Here is a 21,592-nt window from a genome sequence, read left to right on the forward strand (position 1 = left end):
CGATGAGTGTGCAAGGAAGGAAGTATATGTTGTTGTCTGTTGGGTAACTGTGGATACTGTGTTTGTAATTTAGGGCTGTTTGCTGACGTTTTCCAACTGTGGATGTGAAGAAGCCTGGTTGAAGTATCTCCTTCAGAAGCCTGGGTTGGTTCACATGTTCAGATTTCAATCGGCTTTGTAACAGGTTTCCTTATGTGTCTTATGTTGGCCCCAGGTTCACTGGGTTTGAAAGGAGCCAGAGCGCCATACGGTTTTGGCAGAGGAAGAGTGGCCTCTGCCTCTGGGATGTAGGCATTTGGACGCTGCTCCGCAGTTGTGTAAACACCATTGGGCAGCTGGCGAGTTTCAGCTTCCAAGAACTCCTGCAAAGAATGATTTATCCTTTTCAGTTTTTGAAAACAGTGGTTAAGTCGCTTCATCCCCAGGGCCCATCAGACACAGCTGGGTCTGAGCACCCGTTGGCTATGCTGGCCAACATTCCAAGGGACAAAAGGGTGTGAGGGTAGAGTCACCAAACACACACCCCCCCACACACATTTCCTCTCACTACAACGACCCATGTTGCTCAAGCATCACTCTGTTCCTGGGGTTTAGGGTTTACCATAAACTGGTTGATAGGGCCTAAAGTCACCACATTCCAAACTCAGTATCTTACGTTAAGCACTAGTTATTTCCATGTCTGTGATGAAGGCAGGATAATCTATTTCCTTTGGTAGGTCACTGGTGAGCAAGTGGTACAAAGGAAGAGATAAGGAGTAAACAGAATTAGAGGAGAGAAGTGGTCAGCAGCTTGCTTTGAGCCTCAAGATTCTGCCTGTGTTTCTGGAAAACGGGAATCTCTTACAGCATTAAAAAGAACTTGGAAAAAATGGAGACAAGTAAATGACAATTGGGACACCACAGGTAAAAATCTGAACGCCTTCGAAAATACAATCCTAGGCAGTGAGTGTGAGAATGATAAGTCAGACCCTATTTTCAAGAATTCTTGGTATGTGTTTGGGATACATATTTTTCTTGGCTTAGAGAGTGAATAGTTATCTTCTGGGGATGTCTGCCCCATAGTCAAGAGTAAGTTGTAGGTCTCTTTTGAAAGAGATGCCTAATTCCACTCTAAGATTATTAAAAGTCACGGGAGTAGGAAAAAGAACCGGACACACAGCTCCTAGGTGGGTTCAGTGATACAGTTAGGTCATTGGTGGGAGAAGAAGGGTGGCACTGGAGTCATCGGTTCTACACCAAATGCAGAGTCTTCAGAAACCTGGGATGAGCATATGCTTGAGGCCTCACAGTATGCTGTGGTGGCCACAGCAGATGGACATCGAAGAGTAAGGTATGGTCTGAGCAGGACTGCAAAGACAGAGACTAGAGATCTAAGATAAAACCAATGCCAGCATGGTCATTGCTATGCCAGTGGGAGGCCCTGGCGTGGGACTTGGTGCTTGCCAAATGTTCTCCAGGGAATAGTCTGACGCTTTGCACTGTTGTACTTTGACTACTCACATAATAGCTTAAAAAAGCAAAACTTCTCTCTAATGAGTTGTTGGGACTCTGTGTGCTGTGGAGCAGAAAAATTTCATGTATTTTGGGAGGATTGACAACTCCTGAAACAGCCCTTCCTGGCACACTTTACAAATGCAATGTAGACAATACAGAAGCCATAACTTACCCGAGACTTTTCAGTGATGGCCAGGGCATACATTTCTTCATCTCGAAGTACTTTCAACCATTCTCTCTCAATCTCTTTATTGAGGGGAAGACCCTTTTCCATCCTGGAATTGCAAGTGAAGATGAACTCTTCCTTCTCCTTGACTTCCTTTTGGAGTTCAATGGCCATAGCTTGTTTCATGGACAGCTCAGCAACAAGAGCCATCATTTTTTCAGTAGCATCTTTGATCTTTTTCTGGTAGCCATTCATCTAGGATTAAAAAGCCCAAGGCTTTATCTATGTATATACTCCATGAAGACAGGCTACTGGCTGTCTGTGATAGTGGGTGTCATTCTTGCCTGAAGAAGGGAGAGGTTAAGTGGGAATTCAGAGAGAGTAAGCACTGGAGGAGACCTCAGAGATTCAGCCCAACACTCTGGCGGTGAAATAAGGACAAGGAGCAGGGAAAAGAAAGAGATATGTTCATCTAGTCAATGGATTTCCAGGTGGGTAGAATTGAGGGGAATAGTTTAGTGTCTCCATATTTAAGAGGTGGTAAGAACAAGGGAAAGGATATCCTTGATGTCTAAGTTTTGACCTGATTTTGCCTTCTTACTAGTTTGCTACTTATCCAGGGGGAGAATCTGATAGAATGGAACTGTATTAGTTACAGGGTATTAACACTGGCTTAAATAAGATAATCAGCATCTGTGATGATTTTTAATAGAAGCTATTACCCTTCAACATGTGTGTTTTATTGATCATAGTTCCAAGGATGCATCATTATGAGGTCATAAGCAAGCATGAGCTGAACTGGCCCATCTGGACAGTAATTTGAAATGTAATATTCCTAGCTGTGTGTGTTTACATGCATGTACTTAACTTTTCATATAAGCTATTTATCATTGAATTAAAGAATCAACTAAGTGGAAAATTTGATTTTAAAGGACAGAAAAGAAGTAAAAGTTGGAATTGGTGGTTCCAATAAGCTTTCTGGCCCACTGCATGGCCTTTCAGTGGCCTTTAGCCCTGGTGGGGCAGTAAGAGATGACTCCTCCCACCTGCCAACACTCACTGTATTACTTTGCCTTAGTATTTCTTCATATCCTTTCACTACTGACATCATAGTATAAATGTATTTGGTTATAGCCTGTGACATCTCACAGGAACATATTCTTCATGGGGACAAGGTCTATTTGTTTTACTCATAATGTTCCCAGTGCTTAGAATATAGGAGGCAAAATTAAAACTGAATGTTTGTTGAATGAAGGAATTAATACGTTCTTAGTGGTTGGCTGTAGTCCGTGGGGTCACTAAGGGTCAGACACGACTGAGTGACTTCACTTTCACTTTTCACTTTCACACATTGGAGAAGGAAATGGCAACCCACTCCAGTGTTCTTGCCTGGAGAATCCCAGGGACGGGGGAGCCTGGTGGGCTTCAGTCTATGGGGTCACACAGAGTCAGACACGACTGAAGTGACGTAGTAGTAGTCTATTTTAATTGCTCAGTCCTTTGAACTAAGGTAAACTGAGACACAAATATGAGCTTCCAAAAACTACACCTTACTTCAAAACACTTTCTTCCCTAGAGTATATACTGGTCTATCTGTACATTTGTTTACAGAAACGTTGCTGCTGGTGATTTAACTTTCCTCTGAAAATAGAATGACCAATTATTATGTGCTAACTTTGTTTCTTTAATGGAATAGGGAATATACTTTTTTCTGTGTTGCGTGGGCTTCTCATTGTGGTGGTTTCTCTGTTGTGGAACAAGGGCAAGCAGGCTTCAGTAGTTGTGGCACACAGGCTTAGTTGCCCCATGGAATGTAGAATCTTCCCAGACCAGAGACTGAACCCATGTCCCCTATAGTGGCAGGCAGATTCTTAACCACTGGACCATCAGGGAAGTCTGGGAATATAAATTTTTATAACTCTTCTATGCTGCACCAATTTTCAGGAAGCATAATTTGAATAAAAATGATAGGCATTCAAAGCTTCAATGATGAGTCATTATCTCTTTTAAATGTCATTAATTAATCAGTCATTGCACACGAGTGTGTGTATGTATAAGTAATCAACCTCTCTTCTCTGTAAAAAAAAAAAAAGGATGGTGTTATTCTGGGTTCTCTAAGTCTTTGCTGAAATTTCCCATTTTCTGTTCATTTGGGAAACTTGTAAGAGGAACCATTAGCTCTCCAGGAGAGATGAGAGATGAGCTATGCCACCTTGCTGAGCACTTGCAAGGGGCCAGGTCATTTCTGCTCGACTGTGTGATGCTTGCCACCATGTTAGCTGATATCACACCCATTTCACAGATCAGTAAACTGAGTTTTAAGATTATGTATATTTCTCAAGATCACTTGCTAGTGTTGGTAAATCACAGATCTGGGATCTGAATGTCTTATCTTCCAACTCTGCCTGCTATGAAGAGGTTATTTTAAGTGGAGGAGGATGAAAGCCAGGTAGAGAGCATGGAAGGTGGGGAAAGGAAAGGGAGATGAATCATGAGGATAGGACTCAGTTCTGTTGGAACCTTCCTGGTCACGTGTATGGTCTCGACAGCTCCTATTTGTGTTACTCTGGCTTTCCAGTTGACTGCTGGAGAGGCTGCCATCAGCTTTGACAAGCAAGCCCTCAGCAAAACCAACTGCCACCACAAAAAGGGAAATTCATTTTCCAAAAGAAAGGAAAGCGACATTTAAAGAAACTCCAGATATGCTAATTCAGGCTAAGTTTATGAGCTTAAAAAAGTTTCTTAAGGTTTCTTATTTTATGAGGCAAAGCTGAGATTTGCACAAGTGCTGCAGTCCATTAGTGGAAGTGGTTAGAGCGGAAGAGAAAATACCAAATAAAAGTGGCCAAGAACGCTTCAGATTTACAATAATTTAGTGTGCCAGAACTGTTTCTCAAACAACACTGTCAACTTATTCAATAAATGTTTTTCTAGAGGTAAGTACATGCGAAGCATCCGGAAAACTAAGAATAAGAAAGAACCACTGCCCTCAGGAGCCCACAGTGGGAGGACTGGTGTCACTGTTATCTGTGGGATCTTCTTAACTGTTTCCTCCCTTCTGCAACGTGTGGACATTGGGTCCTTTGCCCTTTTGCACATAGCAGCTCGAGTAACTGTTGCTGACTGAATAAAACCCTGAGCTGTCACAGAAGGATTATCCAAGGGGCTGGGGAGGCCAGGCAGGCAGCAGACCCTCTGACTCCAGACAGTGCAAAGTTCTGCTGCAAGCTAATCACCAGCCTCGCTGCTCTTGGTGTAGCTTGCAGAGTCTCTGCCTGACCTCCAAGCTTTGGCTCAGAAGCCCTGGTATATTAAGCCTAGGGAATCAGGAAGCTCAGTGCTACTGGCCTTTCCTCACTAGTGGGGCCTGGTGGCAGCTCCACCCTGTGGTGTTGTGTGATTGTTGTTCTCTTTAATGGTTCCCTTCCATTCTGGGGGGCTTCCCTGGTGGCTAAGTGGTAAAGAATATGCCTGCCAATATAGGAGACGTGGGTTCAATCCCTGGATCAGGAAAATTCCCCTGGAGAAGGAAATGGCAACCTACTCCAGTATTCTTGCCTAGGAAATCCCACAGACAGAGGAGCTTAGCAGGCTACAATCCATGGGGTCGCAAAAGAGTCAGACACGACTTAGAGACTAAACTACAACACTATTGCTGGGATCTGGCTGCTTCTAGATTTAGGCAATTCCCATGCAAGTCGCTGGATAAGTGAGGCCCTCCCTTCACAAGGAGTAGAAAGGATTTAACATGGCACATGAAATATGAAGATAATGATGGTCATTTTTGAGTACGTACTCTGTTAAGTGAAATTTGTGTACTGTCATTGAAAGGCTTAGAATTTCCCATTATAATGAGAATTCATTCAGGGAAACAAGACTGAAACTTACCTTGGGCAATTCTCTAAGAGTCATCTTTACAGTATAAATTTTAACTCCTTGTATTTCTCTAGTCATAAAGCCTAACCTCTTCAGGGCTTTTCTCAGTAGATGAAGCCATCTATGGAAAATGGAGGGTGATAGAGGAGGAAGCGCAGAAGAGAGAGGGCAGGGACTCGGGCAGACCTTCTTGGCTAAGAGTAGTGTGTCCTGCTTGTAGGCCTGCGTCTTGCTGTAGAGCCTGTCTGTGAGCCGGGAGACCTGTTCATAGATGAAATCCTTCTCCAGCAACTTCTCCTCCTTCTTGGCCAGCTGTAGTTCCAGCTACAGTCAAAAAGAATGTCAAAGGGAGAAAAAAAAGTCAAAATCTTTCATAATTAGAGTACTGTTCCCCCTTTTCCCCAACGAAAACCCCTTGCCTTCATAACTCCAGAAGGTCTTTAGAACTGGACGAAGTCCAGAGTTACCCTCTCCAACCTCCTCCATCCCCTCCCCTCACATGCGCTATGGATTCTTCCTCCCCATGGCAAAAAACGGACCTCTCAGCTCCATCTAGCTCCCATATTGTCATTCCTCTGATATGCTCCCATCAGGAAGACTAATTCATTTAAGATGCCAAAATTGCTCCTATGGGCTGTGAGACAGAGATGGGTATCTTGAAAGCACTCAACTTTTGCTTCTTTTGGCAACATCTAAAGTCAAGCTTAGATTTTGTTACTAAATTATGATGAAAGGACTGTATTAGTGACTAGAATCATGAGGGATTAATCTGCATAGCATGAAACAGAACCACAGATATCTGTGACACTGATCAACAAAGGGATAACAGATGCTATTTTAAGAAAAGACATTTACCGCGTCCATTTTTTTGATCATTTCTTCCTCAGTCATATCTTTCCCTGGAAGTAAGCGTGTTCTGTTCTCACCCTCAGGGTTTATAAACTTTTTCTCCAGGTCTTTTATTTTGTCTGTACACTGTGAAAACTATTAAACAAGAAAGAAACATTAACTGTGCTCAGTAAATCTTACAGTCACATAGCCCAGGGTCTTTAGGGTCCTTCCAGACAAAGTTGGAAGGGAATTCTTAACAACCCTTCAGCTGGGACTTGGGGTGAGACAGTATTTCTTCTCACCCATGGTTACATGGGGAAGATGCCTGTTAATTGACTCTATTATTACAAAGCAAGGTGGTGACTTCTGGGGCATCAAAAAAAAAAAAAAGACTTTATAACCAGTCCTTTTATTACTTTCCATTTGTGTTATATTCATGAGATACTGTGTAGCTCCAGAGCTCTGACTATACACACTTGATCTCTTCATTGCATACGTTACAGGGGCCAAGGTAGACAGCACACAGGGCACATAACACACTAGACTCCAGTTTAAATCCCTTTGCTGGCAATAGGCTTAATGGCCTACCAGAGAAGAGTGAAGTTCTTATTACTAGGTGAACACAGTGTACAGTCTGTGAGGAATAGCCTGAACTATGTATTTTTTTTGGTAAACATCCAATATGTTTTTTCATGTATCAACTATATTTGTTGACCTTGAGACTTTGGAGGTAGATGAAAAATTACAGAAACTCCCAAGTGGGAGTGGCAGCTAAACCTAGCTATTTTATAGGGAGAGATGTTGAACACGATGAAAACCAAGAGTCATCACTTTTAGCTTTTCTGCTGAAAATCTGTATAATCTCAGGCAAATCATTTATCTTCTCTAAACCTTAGTTTACTCAACTGTCAAATGGGAAAATAAGTCCCAAACTCATGGGATTGATCCATTAAAAGAGATAATACATATAGAGTACTTGACAACATGTCCAAGAGAGATATAGGTAGAATTTAAAATTTTTAATTTATTCTTGTCCTTATAACAAAAAAGAATTTCAAATGGTGACATGAATATTTTTTTTCTCTCTCCACACTTCGTAATTGCCCTTAATATGGAGTTAAAGTATCCTTGTATGTGTAATTAAGCATTTGTTGTATTTGTTATTAATAATATTTAATATCTCTATGGCTAATTAGGGAATTAAATAGGAAAAAATATATGGTACTTGCTTATCAAAGTGGTACCTTGATTGATCTTATTTTCCCATGGGCTTGAAGAAAAACTGTTTCCTTTTTCTATATAAAATGCTGTTCTTACGTCCTAAAATAGTTCACATGACTTCTGAGAACCCTAAAAAGAGGCTATCATTATAAGTAAAATATTGTAGGAAAATGTGACTCATGATAATCCTTGGATTAGACTGTTGAACAATTACAAACTGTTTCAAGAAACCAAAAAATTCAAACCTTAAGAGAATTCTGAAAATGATACAAAAAAGAGGAAGATTGGGGAAAGAAAAAAATGATCACAAAACACTGTCACTGTAACAAACAACAGGACATGACGGGGATCTGAAATTACGTGGCAGGGGCTTGCCTGAAGTTCAAAATTTCACATCATATCCCTCAAAGGGCCCAAGTAATCAGTGCTGAGTATACAATTAAATAATTAGATGCAGTCTGAAGACTAATGGGAAACGTTCTATTCAACTGTTCTTTAGCTTAGAACTAACTAAGATTGCCCCTGGGGGGCAATCTGGAATGGTGAGGCTGTGGAAGGGAGATGGTGGCAAGCCTGTGAAATGGAGCTGGGCTGGGGTGCTGCATGGGTCAGTACACCTGGGGGACTGTTCCCAGTGGTGGGGTGGTCCTAAGAACTCTACTTGTCTGATACCTAATTTGAATTCCTTTGCATTTCTTTAACGTATCCTCTCGCACTGGTGTCCCAGTTCTTCAGTAAAGTCAGTTTACAGACACAGACCTCACAGGAACGGCCTTGTGTCAGTACAGGCGGAAAGAGGAGTGTGACACAGAAGTGGACCGGACACCATGTTTGCGATCTGAGGAGGGGATCCACCAAATGAACCACTGATTGGAGGCAGGAGTCAGTTTGTGGGAGACCTGGGGGAGGCCTGGGGGCTGTTGCAGCCAATCCATCTGACTCGGGGCTGCACTTATTGAAGTGAATGGGAGAATACATAGCTAAAGAGACACTGGAATCCAAACCTTAGCGTATTTGTGCAAAATGAAAGATCCTTTTGTCTATAAAGCATATTACACATTCAAATACCATGAGATAGTAGATGCATCATCATCCAATTTCATAAAGTCCTATAAATTGCCATGACATGATTAAAAAAAAAGACCCAGAATTGTATCTATAGCTTGAGCTAATGAAATCATTTGCCTGTATACCTAGAAAAAGACCAGAAGGATCTCATATAAATTTTTCATAAGTTTAATAGTAATTATATCTTAGGGATGTAATTTTTTCTTTAACTTTTTAACATGTTTTACAAAACTTCGTAAGTGGAATTTGTCTTAATTTTATAATCACAAAATCTGAAAGCAAATGTGACTTTTTAGAAAACATAGGTTAAAATGTGTTCCTGCTACATTAAATCAATGGGAAAAATTTAGCCTCAAATGTTTTAGTTTTTTTTTTTTTTCTTCTATTTTCACTAAGAAAAAAAGTACAATTATTACATAAGAAGAAAATAGCTTTATATTAAGGGTTTTATTTATTGGCTATTTTGTGTTTATGACTTTATTCTACTTTTAAAAAACCACATCAAAGTCCAAGTTATTAAATTACAGGGAAATTACAGGTGCTAACAAGGAGTCTATATATGATTATCAATGTATCAGAAACAAAAATCTTTGCTCTAGAGAACAAGAGTATCAAAAACAAGAGAGCTAGACGGTCTGCAAGATCTTCCAGTAGGCATCAAAACATAATTATGTGGGTAGTGGTGGAAGCCTGTCATCTTCCCAGGTGGTGCAGTGGTAAAATATCCACCTGCCAATGCAGAAGATATGGGGTTCAATCCCTGGGTCAGGAAGATCCCCTGGAGAAGGAAATGGTAACCCACTCCAGTTTTCTTGCCTGGGAAATCCCGTGGACAGAGGAGCCTGGTGGGCTACTGTCCATGGTGTCAGCTATAGTCTAACATAACTGATCACACACAGCAAAAGCCTGCATTACTGAAGTTTTGAGCTCTGAAGAAGCTGAGCTAGAGTTAAGGAAAAGACTCTGATGCTGGGAGGGATTGGGGGCAGGAGGAGAAGGGGACGGCAGAGGATGAGATGGCTGGATGGCATCACCGACTCGATGGACATGAGTTTGAGTGAACTCTGGGAGCTGGTGATGGACAGGAGGCCTGGCATGCAGTGATTCATGGGGTCGCAAAGAGTTGGACACGACTGAGCGACTGAACTGAACTGAAGTTCCAAGAAAGGCGGAAAGTGATTCACCAGGGATTGAAAGACAGTCTATAGTTCAGATGTCTGAAGCACAGATTGTACCCTGACATTTAACTCATGAGTTCTCCTAGGTACCAGGAGTAGCATGGCTTGATTTACAAGAAAGAACTTATATGACATACAAACAAAGGAGGGAAGAAAAAAAAAGGCAAATGATCCCAGGAATTTTGTCATGAATATATTTCCCACCTGAATCTGGAGCACTGCTAAATCAGCATCCAAAGCATTCTTGACTGGCAGTAATTTCTGGGTCACGTGAATCTGTCTTTGCTTCTCAGCAATCTTGAGTTTCAGGAATCGGATCTTTTCCTCCAGGACATGTAGTTCAATTTCTCCATTTAGCTTCATCTTCTCTTGGATATTTATTTTTTCATAAAAAATGCACACTTCCTCTTCCCGCTCTATCAGCTGAACACCACTACGGTCAAATTGAAAGGCAGAGGCTGAGAGGATTTTGAGGCCACTGTTTTACTAGCATTGTGGTTCCCTCTGGATTTGGGTGCAAAATAACACATCAACATTGCATAATTCCAGAAGACAATGGATACTCACTGTTGGCTTTCTAGTTAAACTCTTACATTTTGAAGTTTTCTGGGCATGAGACAGAGAGGGTTGTTCAGCATCTGGACACTGAACTAACTATGTTGTTGGCTGGCTGTAGTATATCTGCAAGTCCCAAAGGTTCTCTCGGGGTGGGAAAGAATGTCACTCCCCACACATGAACAACGTGATCCCAGAGTCTGATTTTCTGCAGACCCTTTTCATGGGCCAGACTCGCCAGCCAAGATCTGGCCAGAGGTACCCAGGCAGGCAGCCAGGGAATGTGTTTCTTGCAGCTATTCTGCTCTCTCGTACTTGCCAGACCCACTAGGCTCTTTCACAATTAAATATTTCTGATGCATATTTCCCCATAAGCAAAATCCTGTCTTTTGAAATCATGCCAGGGGAAAGACCCCTCCTGAGGAGACTGGGGAAAAAATAAAGTAAGAATTTACTAATTCCAGCCTCACAGAACTGACCAGGGTCTGGAACACACTGCCTACATGCTTTGATTTGTGCCAGGAGCCACATAAGAAGAATTTTTTTTCCCAGAGAGAACAGCTGCCAGGCCTTTGAAAGTTTTGTTCATCAGGACCCTGAAGTTCTCCTCTGATACTGTCTGCATCTATTATCCCAGAGTTATCCCATCTATTATCCCAAAGCAATCTTTCATTGCTTTTTCTTTCTTTCTCTCACCTCCCTCAAGACATGTGTGCACAGGGTTATATTTGGTTAATCTTAGCTCTGTTTTTTGTCTCACATGCTGTTCACTGGGTCATCTCCTGAGCTTCTTTGATCTCTTGACATCAGAAGCCAGGTGCGATGCTTTATCACCTTTCTTGTTTTCAGGGCCCGGCACTTACACAGAACACAGCCTTACACAGAACAGCAGACAATCAAGGTTTGATGGGGAAAAAAAATACATAATGCCTGACATAATTACTACAAGGTTTTAGAGTCTCAAATGCCAGATTTCTTAGAGCACAAGAAACTTGGGAATACTGTTAAGTAGTAGTCAATTAATATGATTATAGCTGGGAGAAATAATGCTTCAAGGGTAACACCTCTTGAAGGTGATACTTGCTGAGAAAATGTACTGGGTGAATCATTTAATAAATCTGTCCCCAAAGTGAATACAAGATCCAAAGACTTCTTATTTATATCAATTATTCTGAAATAATTTGATAGTATCCTAAATGGTAGCCTGAGAAAGGACTGTGATCTTTAAGCGAGCAGCTTCCCAAACCCTACTCTTGCCTGTCTCTCTTATGAGGACAAAGTGTCTCATTTTCAAGGAAAGCATACAGCTCCCCTCCCCGCCCTGCAGAGGCTAATGAGATCTAAGTGTCAAATGTCCCTCACTGTTCACTGTCAAGTCTAGATAGAAAAATGGGCAGCATTTCTAAATCAGCTCTCTGGGTTCTTTACTCTGACATCAAGTTCCTGGTTTTCACCTTTCATTTCGACGCTGAACAGCTCTTTCGTATTTCTTCCGAAGCTGTACCATCTCCTCTTCAATCATTGTGATCATGTTGGCAAGTCTGTCGATGTTATTTAACTGGGCTTCTTTCTTCTCTTTCATTTCTTGAAGTTTTGCTACAATTTTGCACACATCGTTTTGCATGCTTTCTCTGATGGTAATGTTGTTGGCATGCTTCAGCATAGAATTTTGTAGCTTTCTTTAAAAATAATGGGAAAATGGGTATGATTATAACTTCCTTTAGTTTCTTTAAAAGCAATGAAGACTTCAGAAAGATAAACTATCAAAGTAGCTCTTGCCTTAGTATGTTCCTTGAAATGACAATAGTAATAGTAATGATGATGTTCATCATGTCATACCCTTTAGGAATTTCTGTAATTTTCCAAGTCTCCAACTTCCTCTATTCTGGATTAGGACATCTTTCCTTCGTGCCCCAAGAATCTGCTGCTCCCCTTTATCAAAGCAAGAGACTACAGTGATTCATTTACTGCTCTCTTGTCCCCAGGGGACTCTGCTGTCTTGAGGGTGAAGGTGGTTATATCTGACAATCCACTGGACCTAACATAGTGCTTGACTTAAAATGACATCAGAATCAATGCCGAATGAATGCCTGGCCTCTGTAAATGACATTTGCTTTCATGTAGGATGAGAACCTGATTAGGATGTTAGTTTTGCCTTTTCATACCAGTCCCCTCCCAGCTCTACCCTCATCTCCCTTCCACTACCCCCCCACCCCCAACAAGAGCCTATTTTGTAATATCTTTAGAAAAGAAAACCGGGCAATAGTGGCCACCAGAAAAAGTTCAGGTTGAATAGATTCTATGGATCAAGGACTAAATACAGGTGGGAGAGTCCACCAGATCTTGTCACATGGTAAATAATAAAGTTTAAAAAACAACCACTGGATTAACTCATTTAATAACAAAAAGTCCTATATAAAGGACTATTTCTATGGATTAAAAAAAGTGGGCCCAGAGAGCTAGGATTGCTTGCCCAAGGTCACACAACTAGTAAGTGGCAGGACTGGGATTTGAGTCCAGTAAAGTCACCTCTCTTAACAGCTCTGCTATCCTGCCTCCCACAAGCACATTAGATGCTTCAGGACTACAATCTTGGGATGCTGGTTAATTAACATTTAAATGCAGACTGTCAAATTTGTGCTTTTATTTCTAGATGAATAAATGAAAATAAAATGAGAATAGTTACAGATTTAGTTTTCCCCTCACTTAAAAAAAATACAGCTCCCAAGTAGAAGCATAAGGAATCACATTCAAATGTTTAGCTTGTCAGCTCTAATGCAAGGTATGTGAGCAAGGGTTTTTCTAGCTTTGTGGAAGACTTGTTTTCTACTTCATCATCCCCAGGGTATTTTATCATTCAGTGACTCAGAAGAGAAACTTTTGAAAGGACAGTAGTTACTGTAAGACTTACCTTTCTTGAGTAACTGCACTATTTCTTAAAATCTCCAGTTCATTCAATGACATTTTATGCCTTTCTTTTATTTCATTGACTTTCTGGTGAGCTTTGTGAAGTAAGTTAATAAATTTGTTTCTTTCATTTCTAATAGTGTCATACAGTTTAGCAAACTCTCTGAGTCTGTGAAAACACAAAAAATTTTGAAACTTGTGAAATAAATGTTTCCCTCTTTAAACTAACTAGATAAGTCCTTGAGTAATTCTTTTACCTCCGATGAATTTCACGTTTTTTCTTCCTGTGTATCTGGATTTCAAGGTCCTTTGCTTTGATCTCCCTAACAATGTTGGTATATTTTTGCTGAAATATAAAAGTTAATTGTGAAATTTTTAAAAAGTCCACCAACAGCATGTGGATATTCCCAACCTCACCCCATCTCATAAAGTATCCAATAAAGACCATTCTATCTTCATCAGCTGGGTTGTGCAGATCACAGGGAAGAGGCCAGGTTAGGGGCTGAAAATTACCTGGCCAGCTGAACTGAATTGCATTTATTAGGACAAAGTGTTCGTTAAAGGACAGAAAGATCCAGAGAGGAGGGAAAAAGGAGCCTGCTCAGGTTGGTTTGAGGAAAAGTTCAGGGAACTTTTCAAAAGCCAAAGAATGATTACAGAAAGCCTGATTGGGTTGGGTGAGTGAGGAATTTGTGAACGATAGTTGAGGGAGGGGGTTTGGAATCAGGTTTTGTTTTTGTTTTTGCCTTTAATTAGAGGATAATTGCTTTACAATATTGTGTTTCTGCCATACATCAACATGAATCAGTCATAGGTACACATATGTCCCCTCTTGAACATCCCTCTCACCTCACCTCCCACTCATTCCACCCCTCTAGGTTGTCATAGAACTGTTGTGAGTTGAAGCCTCGATTTTTGGTGAGAGACTGAAGTCATAATTTTATTTTTATTTATTTATTTTTGGCTGTGGTGGGTCTTAGTTGTGGCAGTCAGGATCTCTGTTGCAGTGCGAAGGTTTCTCTCTAGTTGCCCGACAGGGGCTCCAGAATGTGCAGGCTCAGTATTTGGGGTGCAAGTGCTCTAGGGTGCAGGCTCCGTGGTGCATCGGTTTGGTTCCCTCCCACCCCAACCCCTCCCATGTGGAATCTTCCTGAACCAGAGCTCAAACCTGCGTCCCCTGCATTGGAAGGTGGATTCTTAACCACTGGACCACCAGGGAAGTCCCTGAAACCATGATTTTAGACCACCTTTCCATTATTTTGTACGGTGGGTGTTTTTTCCTACTGAATGAAGTGCTATGCTGAAGCAAGTCCCACAAGGAGGTAAGATTCCACACAAATATTTTAAAAGACAGCAGTTATTGTTTCCAAAGTCCTCAAGATATACCAAGTGCTAAATGAACTAATTACATCTTCAAATCTAAAGATGTAGTGTCTCTCATCTAGGGTGAGAAATGTATTCAAAGAAGTACAGAATTTTGCTAGTAGAAACCAGTTTCTGCTGGCCTTAAGGACTGTGAGAGCAATTCACATATGGCGTGAGTGATATAAAAGAAACTAGGCATCTAAGTAACTGTGTCTATGAAGAATTAAAGAGGTGTAAAATGTAGTCATGCACTCCCACTTGGAGGTGATAGCAACGTTGACTTTCTTTGTCCCTTCACCTTTTATCTTAGGGATGTAGGTGAGAGGTGAAAATAAATAATAAGATTGACTGTTCCTTATGGAAAGTATAGTGTATTACCTTTGTTTAACAGATTAATCCCCAATGCTCAGAATACTTTGGGGAAACAATATTTTTCCTTTATTGATTTCCATATTTCAAGAGAAAGAATTGATCTCCTTTGAGAGCAATTAGAGAACTAAATTAGCCAATTTAGTCATGAGATTTGGCAGACATAGATTAGTCACACATGGGTAACACATGTATCAGGTTTTGAGGTTAATTTAAAAATTGTCTAGTTCATGAAACACCCATGTTCCTTGTAACAAGTATCCTGCTCCTTATTTTGTTCCTCTTCCTCCTCACTCGGCCACGCGGTTCCCTCAGGCTGCCTTCTTTTCCCCATTCCTCCCTGTCCACTGTCTTTCCTTTCTTTACTGAAACCCTTGGACTCTACTGGGCTTTGCCTGAGCTTCTGGGACAAGGATTCAAACTGTTCAATGGGGATTAAGTGACCTTCACCACCTGACCTCTCCTCTTGGGTCTCACTATTTGACACACTTTCCCCATCCTCCCATGCCCCAACCATGCTAAACTTTTAGTTTCTCTCTCTCAAATATTCTGGGGTGGTGGGGGAAGTGGCAATAAACAGTTAAAGGGCAGTTTGAATAGTTGGCTGTGGGTTGTGTGATGCAGGTCTTTATCTTAGTTTTCTCTCATCTGTATTTCCCCTCATGGCTCACTAATGCTTTGTTGTGCATTCTTTCCGAAAAATAAGAAACGCTACCCCGTGTGAATGCTCGCTCAGACACTGGAGTGGGTTGCCATTTCCTTCTCCAATGCAGGAAAGTGAAAAGTGAAAGTGAAGCCGATCAGTCATGTCCGACTCTTAGCGACCCCATGGACTGCAGCCCACCAGGCTCCTCCATCCATGGGATTTCCCAGGCAAGAGTACTGGAGTGGGGTGCCATTGCGTTCTCCGCAGAATTAAACAAAGCTGCACTCAGAAACAGCCAGCATCTGGGTCACATGGTAAATTTAGGTATTCTACTTTAGTAACATGTCGTATCATTTTTAAGAAGAGTTATATATTTATTTTCGGTTTTTGGGGTGGTGGGTCTCCGCTGCTGTGTGTGGGCTTTCTCTAGTTGCAGCAAGTGGGAGCCTCTCTTTCTCGTGGTGCTCAGGCTTCCTCCTGCGGTGGCTTCTCTCGTTGTGGAACGCCAGCTCCAAGTGTGTCGTCAGTGGTTGCAGCACTCGGGGTTAGTTGCTCTGGGGCATGTGGGATCTTCCTGGACCAGGGATGTCTCCTGCACTGGCAGGTAGATTCTTTACCACTAGACCACCAGGGAAACTCCATAATAATTTTGAAAATAGGGTCTCTGGACACAATCCTTATGTGGCATAAATGATTGTAATGATAGGATTTTAGCTATGATAGAAAGATTGGTTTGCTGTTGTTTCATTGTTGATTTTGTTTGGGGATGTTGCGCTGGGTCAGCTCTGGTGCTTGGTCAGGAGCCCAGGAAAGGCATAGGGTGAAGCAGTTACTAAAGGTAACTGTCCTCACATTGGTTTAAGTGATGCTGACTCGATGAACTTGGGAAGGAGAGGGTCTGATGCTGTGGCTCCTGAGATGTTCTGGGTAAATCGTGATGGGCTATGGGATGGCAGGAATCACAGACACCTGTGCCTTTGTCCTGTCAGCCGTTGCCCCTGGAGCTACCCACCTTATTCTTCCTGAAATTGTCATCTGTTCAAATCCTCTGCTCATTGTCATTGATCTAATTCTTTTTCCCTCTAGATTGTTGATTGTTGCCAGCTGAATCCTGGGACTGTTTTTCAATGCATAGTTGAGTTTTGTTTACGGAAGCTGTGTAGTCACTGAACTTGAAGGGGACTTAAAGTCATAGTTTTCTAGTGAACATTGTATTAACATGAGGCTACCCTGGACTGTTGTGGTAATTAATGAATGGTTACAAAAATGCAGTTACCTGAGCTTTCAGGAAATCCTTGGATTTTTGCTCCTTCTCATCAATTTTGATTTGAGTCATACGGACAAGGTTGAATACCAGTTCTTGAATGTTTTCTTGCTCCTTTAAAAGCTTGTTTTCCTCAGCAAGTTGTTGTTCTACTAACTTAGACTCAGCTTCTGATAGGATTTTCTTTTGGAAAAACACAAATATTATAAAGTTTTTATTTGAAGGAACACACTAAGGCCCTTGGACTTCAAGAAGATCCAACAAGTACATCCTAAAGGAGATCATTCCTGAGTGTTCATTGGTAGGACTGATGTTGAAGCTGAAACTCCAATACTTTGGCCACCTGATGCGCAGAGCTGACTCATTTGAAAAGACCCTGATGCTGGGAAAGATTGAGGGCAGGAGGAGAAGGGGACGACAGAGGATGAGATGGTTGGATGGCATCACTGCCTCAATGGACATGGGTTTGGGTGAACTCCGGGAGTTGGTGATGGACAGGGAGGCCTGGCGTGCTGTGGTTCATGGGGTTGCAAAGAGTTGGACATGACTGAGTGATTGAACTGAACTGAACTAAGGCCAGTATCTCAGACTACTTTTAAAATCTTCTGTGTAGAGTTTATTTTATTAAAACACAAAAAGTAACTCTGCAGCCTTTGCACCAAGTATTTATCTTATTAAAAAAATGTGCAAACATGATAGCATAGAACTTTTTCTTATTCAGACTGTATTTTCAAGTAAAGTTTTGAAGAGAAATAAAAGCATATTTTACTTTGACAGTGGGTTTGAATAAACAAAATTTGAAATTGGATATTGGTAAAATAATGCATTTATTATTTATTTTGAATCAGTAGGCTTTTTTACTTTAAACTCTCATGAATTTGTATAATTTTTTTTGCCAGCTCAAACAATTTGTTTCCTCCTCCAAAATTTTAATGTGAGTTTGAGTGGTCTTGGAGATAAAGAAACAGACTCATATTAGGTAGGATCGTACTCTCTTTGACTTTTCTACTAATGAGGTTTCATGGAAAACAGTTTAAAACACAGTTTTGCATTAGTCATTCTTAGAAACTTAAGTGAAAGTTGATATTAACCTGCTGGGTTAAATTCCTCTTAGCTACTTCAACTTCCTTGTGGAGTTCTCGCCTTCTCTCAGATAATGTAGAATCATCTTTAGGAATAGCTTCAATCTGGAAATCAGAATTTAAAACAGGTATTATACAAGAAAGAAATTTTCAGTGTCCTGTAGTCAACCCCATCATGAACCTTTTGAAAATGGTGGGCAAATTATGATTCTCACAGGAAACTTTTTATTATGCTAAATATTCTTTGTAAAGTCATGGCAAATTGAAATATGAAGATTTGCAAGAGATTTGTAATTCACCAGCTGCAAATATCCTACTTATTCATTTGGAAATAAAAACCTTACTACTAATAGTTGCTAACATTTATAGAGCATGTGTATGTGTTAAACAAAGTTCTAAGTGCTTATGTGTATGTTGCTGTTGCTAAGTCGCTTCAGTCGTGTCCGACTCTGTGTGACCCCATAGATGGCAGCCCACCAGGCTCCGCTGTCCCTGGGATTCTCCAGGCAAGAACACTGGAGTGGGTTGCCATTTCCTTCTCCAATGCATGAAAGTGAAAAGTAAAAGTGAAGTCGCTCAGTCGTGTCCGACTCTTAGCGACCCCGTGGACTGCAGCCTACCAGGCTCCTCCATCCGTGGGATTTTCCAGGAAGGGTACTGGGGTGGGGTGCCATTGCCTACTCCAGCTTATGTGTATGGTCTTATTTAATTCTCATAATAGCACCATTAGGTAGGCACTATTATCTCCAATTGTGCAGATGAGAATGAGGAACAGAAACACTTAAGCACCTTGCGTGGTGGTAAACGTGTAAACCCAGGCACTTAGACTCGGAGCCCATGGTCTTAACACTGTATTTTACCACCTCTTTAATGATTCAGCACTCTGGAAACATGTATTCAAATGATATTTTTTATATCAATACTTACCTGAATTCATTTATGAAACACTATAAAGAAAAATAGGAATTATTAAGAACAGAAGAGCTGTCTACTCTGTAGTAGCCTGAGTACCTGGAAACTTGTTATACAAAAGAAAACTCTCTTTTTTGTTGATACTTGAGATTCCACCATTACATTTCTATTGTATTGGCTTGTGCTTTTGTCCTCTGTCAAAGTACTTTGAAGAGAGAATATCTTAATATAAGATGTTGTTCCCTTTTTAGCAATGAACTTATCGGATTCTTTACGATGGAAAAGAGAGCAGAGAAAAAGAGGACACAGGGCAGCTGACGGGGAAGGAGTACCATCCAAGGATTCAAGAAGGGTTACATTGGGGTGCTGACTGCATACTTGACTCAGAGAAGATTTAGAGTTGGATCTTCGCATCAAAAGCTCATGACTCCACTCTGATGTGGTTTATTTCCTACTGTGACAGCACACACTTCTAGGCACCAAAGTTGAATATTGGCTAAAATTTGTCCCAAGAAGAGAAGATCATATTCTTTTAGTGACTTAAACGTCACTAAACAGGATCCTTCTGAAGTTCACACTGATCTTTTAAAGTAGCTGAAATGTGTCTTTGGATGCTCCACACCCACGAACCTGTGCATTTTCAGTAGCATTTTTTTGCCCACAGAGGCCCAATGACATCCTTCTTTCCATGGTCTCTCCTACTGCAGAGAGATAGTTGCCGAGAAGCACATACTAGACTTAGGAAAATAAGACATGGTATTGTGAAATCCATGTAACAATATATAGAATTTGTGATTTGGATGAGCAGATAATTCCTACAGCAGGTCAGAAAATGGAGAGCTCCATATAGACTTGAATAATCAAGGAAGGTTTCAAGGAAGAGTTGAGAAGCCAGCGAGGAAGACTTTGATTTTTCCTTCTGGAAAGTAGAGTTAATTCTTCCTGAACAGATTGGAGTTCAGCAAGTATCTTGGTCCCTGACTATTTCTCTGCCACTGATGCCCAGGAGCAGGCTGCTCCAAATGTTGCTCCCAAGTGCAGGCAAATCTGTACATGTACGCTGACAGGGACTAGAGAATCTTATACAGTTTCTACAGAAGATACGATGAGAGCAAACTCATCAACTCCTCTGTCAACTAAAGGCTCCTGACAAGTTTTCCTGGATTCAGGTCTCAGGCATTTTAAATTTTTTCCAATGTTTTAAATTACAAACAATACTAAAGTGAATGATAATGATACTCATTTTTGAACTCTGCATAACTGCTTTTTGACATTTTCTCAATTCTCCAGAAACCCAGCCCTCTAGTTTCAGGAGGGAATTACGTGTGCTTTATTTGTGAAAGAGGTTAACAAGGTGAACCATTGGTAGCAGAGCTTCCTGGCTGCCTAGCCAATATCTATCCTCCACTTTGACCTTACTAACAGAACCCCAGTTTTGTTCAGAGCTGCAATGTATCCAAAAATATACAAACTCCTTCAAAGTTGGAGGTGATGATAAGAGCTAGGGCAGGCCAATAAAATGTAAGTGGAAATCTGGAGGGGCTCCTGGAAAAGTGACTCTTTTAGAAAGACAGTGTCAGCCAAGTCAGCTGCCATATGCATTTTGCTCTCTGCCCTTCCTCACTTCTGTATGATCTTATGCCCAAAGGCCTAATGGCCATTTTGTAACCTTGGAGAAAAAACATACATGTGAAAGATGACAGATGAGAAAGCTCAGAGGCTCTGGACTTTTCATTACGTGAAACTGCTTGGTGTGTGCCTATCTTTGGATTTTTTTTATTATTTGAATGAAGCAACCCCTATTTACTTAAGCCACTGTAATTGAGTGTCTATTTGTCCTTGAAGCCAAATTTAAAACCTGATTGATACATCTCTTCCAAAGGAAATCTTCCTAAGGTAATCTGGGGAATAGGCTGGAATTACGCTGAAGTTTCCACTAATGGAGAAGAGAAAAACTGATCAACTATCAAAGTTCTAATATTAAGTTCTAATACCGAGATAAAGTAATGGACCATTATTTTCGAGCCCCCAAGCTGTATATATAGTATATTTTGTAAGCGTATTCATTTTAGTTATTTATTTGATTTTTATAGAGTAGCATTTGATATATTTTTTAAAACTATGTGTTTATTGTATCAAAAAATGAAAAAAGTAGGTAAAGTAAGAAATTAAACATCTTCACTCCCACTTCCACATTCAGATGCTACTCATCAGGAGGCAGCATTAATAGTTTGGTGTCTGTTTTTCCTGACATTGTGAATACATGAACAAACATTTACTTTCATAAAATTAAGAAATTAGGCATGTTCTGTTGTTGTAAACATCCCATATCAGTGAACTTCAGTTTCTTTAAGGCTCTGTTGTTTTTCTAAACTATTTCAAATTTTCATGAGGTCTGTGGAATTCTGGGTGAGTCTCTACAGTCAAAGGCCTAAGAGAATCAGTTGTCCCTAGGGGGAAACGAATTTTGAAGAATAGCCTGAGCCCTTCATGCTTATCTTTTATCTTTTTTGTTTTTGGCATGCTTGCAAGTCTGAAATGTTCAGGCTGGGAGTGACTGGCCTGACCCACTCCTATTTTCAAGTACTGCCAGTCAGCGTAGGACCATGGCTGGGCTAATTATAAGTCATAAGTTCAAAGAGGAAGTTTAGTCTCTCC

General features: G+C 40.9%; 1 protein-coding gene and 1 long non-coding RNA gene across 4 annotated transcripts in view; one reads left to right on the forward strand and one right to left on the reverse strand.

Moving 5' to 3' along the window:
• Positions 1-7: 7 nt before the first annotated feature.
• Positions 8-21,592, reverse strand: part of CCDC146 (coiled-coil domain containing 146) — a 165,942-nt gene continuing 144,357 nt past the window's right edge. Inside the window, exons 10-19 of one of the 3 annotated variants that reach the window (XM_055420695.2) lie at positions 18,032-18,127; positions 16,953-17,123; positions 13,554-13,642; positions 13,301-13,465; positions 11,844-12,068; positions 10,039-10,267; positions 6,392-6,520; positions 5,723-5,860; positions 1,667-1,915; positions 8-362 (exon numbers count right to left, since the gene is read on the reverse strand). In XM_055420695.2, the coding sequence (XP_055276670.2) occupies positions 159-362; positions 1,667-1,915; positions 5,723-5,860; positions 6,392-6,520; positions 10,039-10,267; positions 11,844-12,068; positions 13,301-13,465; positions 13,554-13,642; positions 16,953-17,123; positions 18,032-18,127 (1,695 nt within the window). In that variant the 3' untranslated portion in view covers positions 8-158. The remainder of the gene's footprint in view (positions 363-1,666; positions 1,916-5,722; positions 5,861-6,391; positions 6,521-10,038; positions 10,268-11,843; positions 12,069-13,300; positions 13,466-13,553; positions 13,643-16,952; positions 17,124-18,031; positions 18,128-21,592) is intronic. The other 2 variants (XM_055420696.2, XM_055420697.2) reach the window with 2 other exon arrangements.
• On the forward strand, positions 23-20,953 carry LOC148778322 (uncharacterized). The gene is made up of 3 exons (XR_016036956.1): positions 23-144; positions 717-903; positions 19,186-20,953. It is a non-coding gene; the product is annotated as an uncharacterized LOC148778322 (long non-coding RNA).

The sequence above is a fragment of the Moschus berezovskii genome, chromosome 3, assembly GCF_049115385.1.
Source record: "Moschus berezovskii isolate FMDL1 chromosome 3, NW_MosBer_1.0, whole genome shotgun sequence".
Lineage (NCBI taxonomy): Eukaryota > Metazoa > Chordata > Mammalia > Artiodactyla > Moschidae > Moschus > Moschus berezovskii.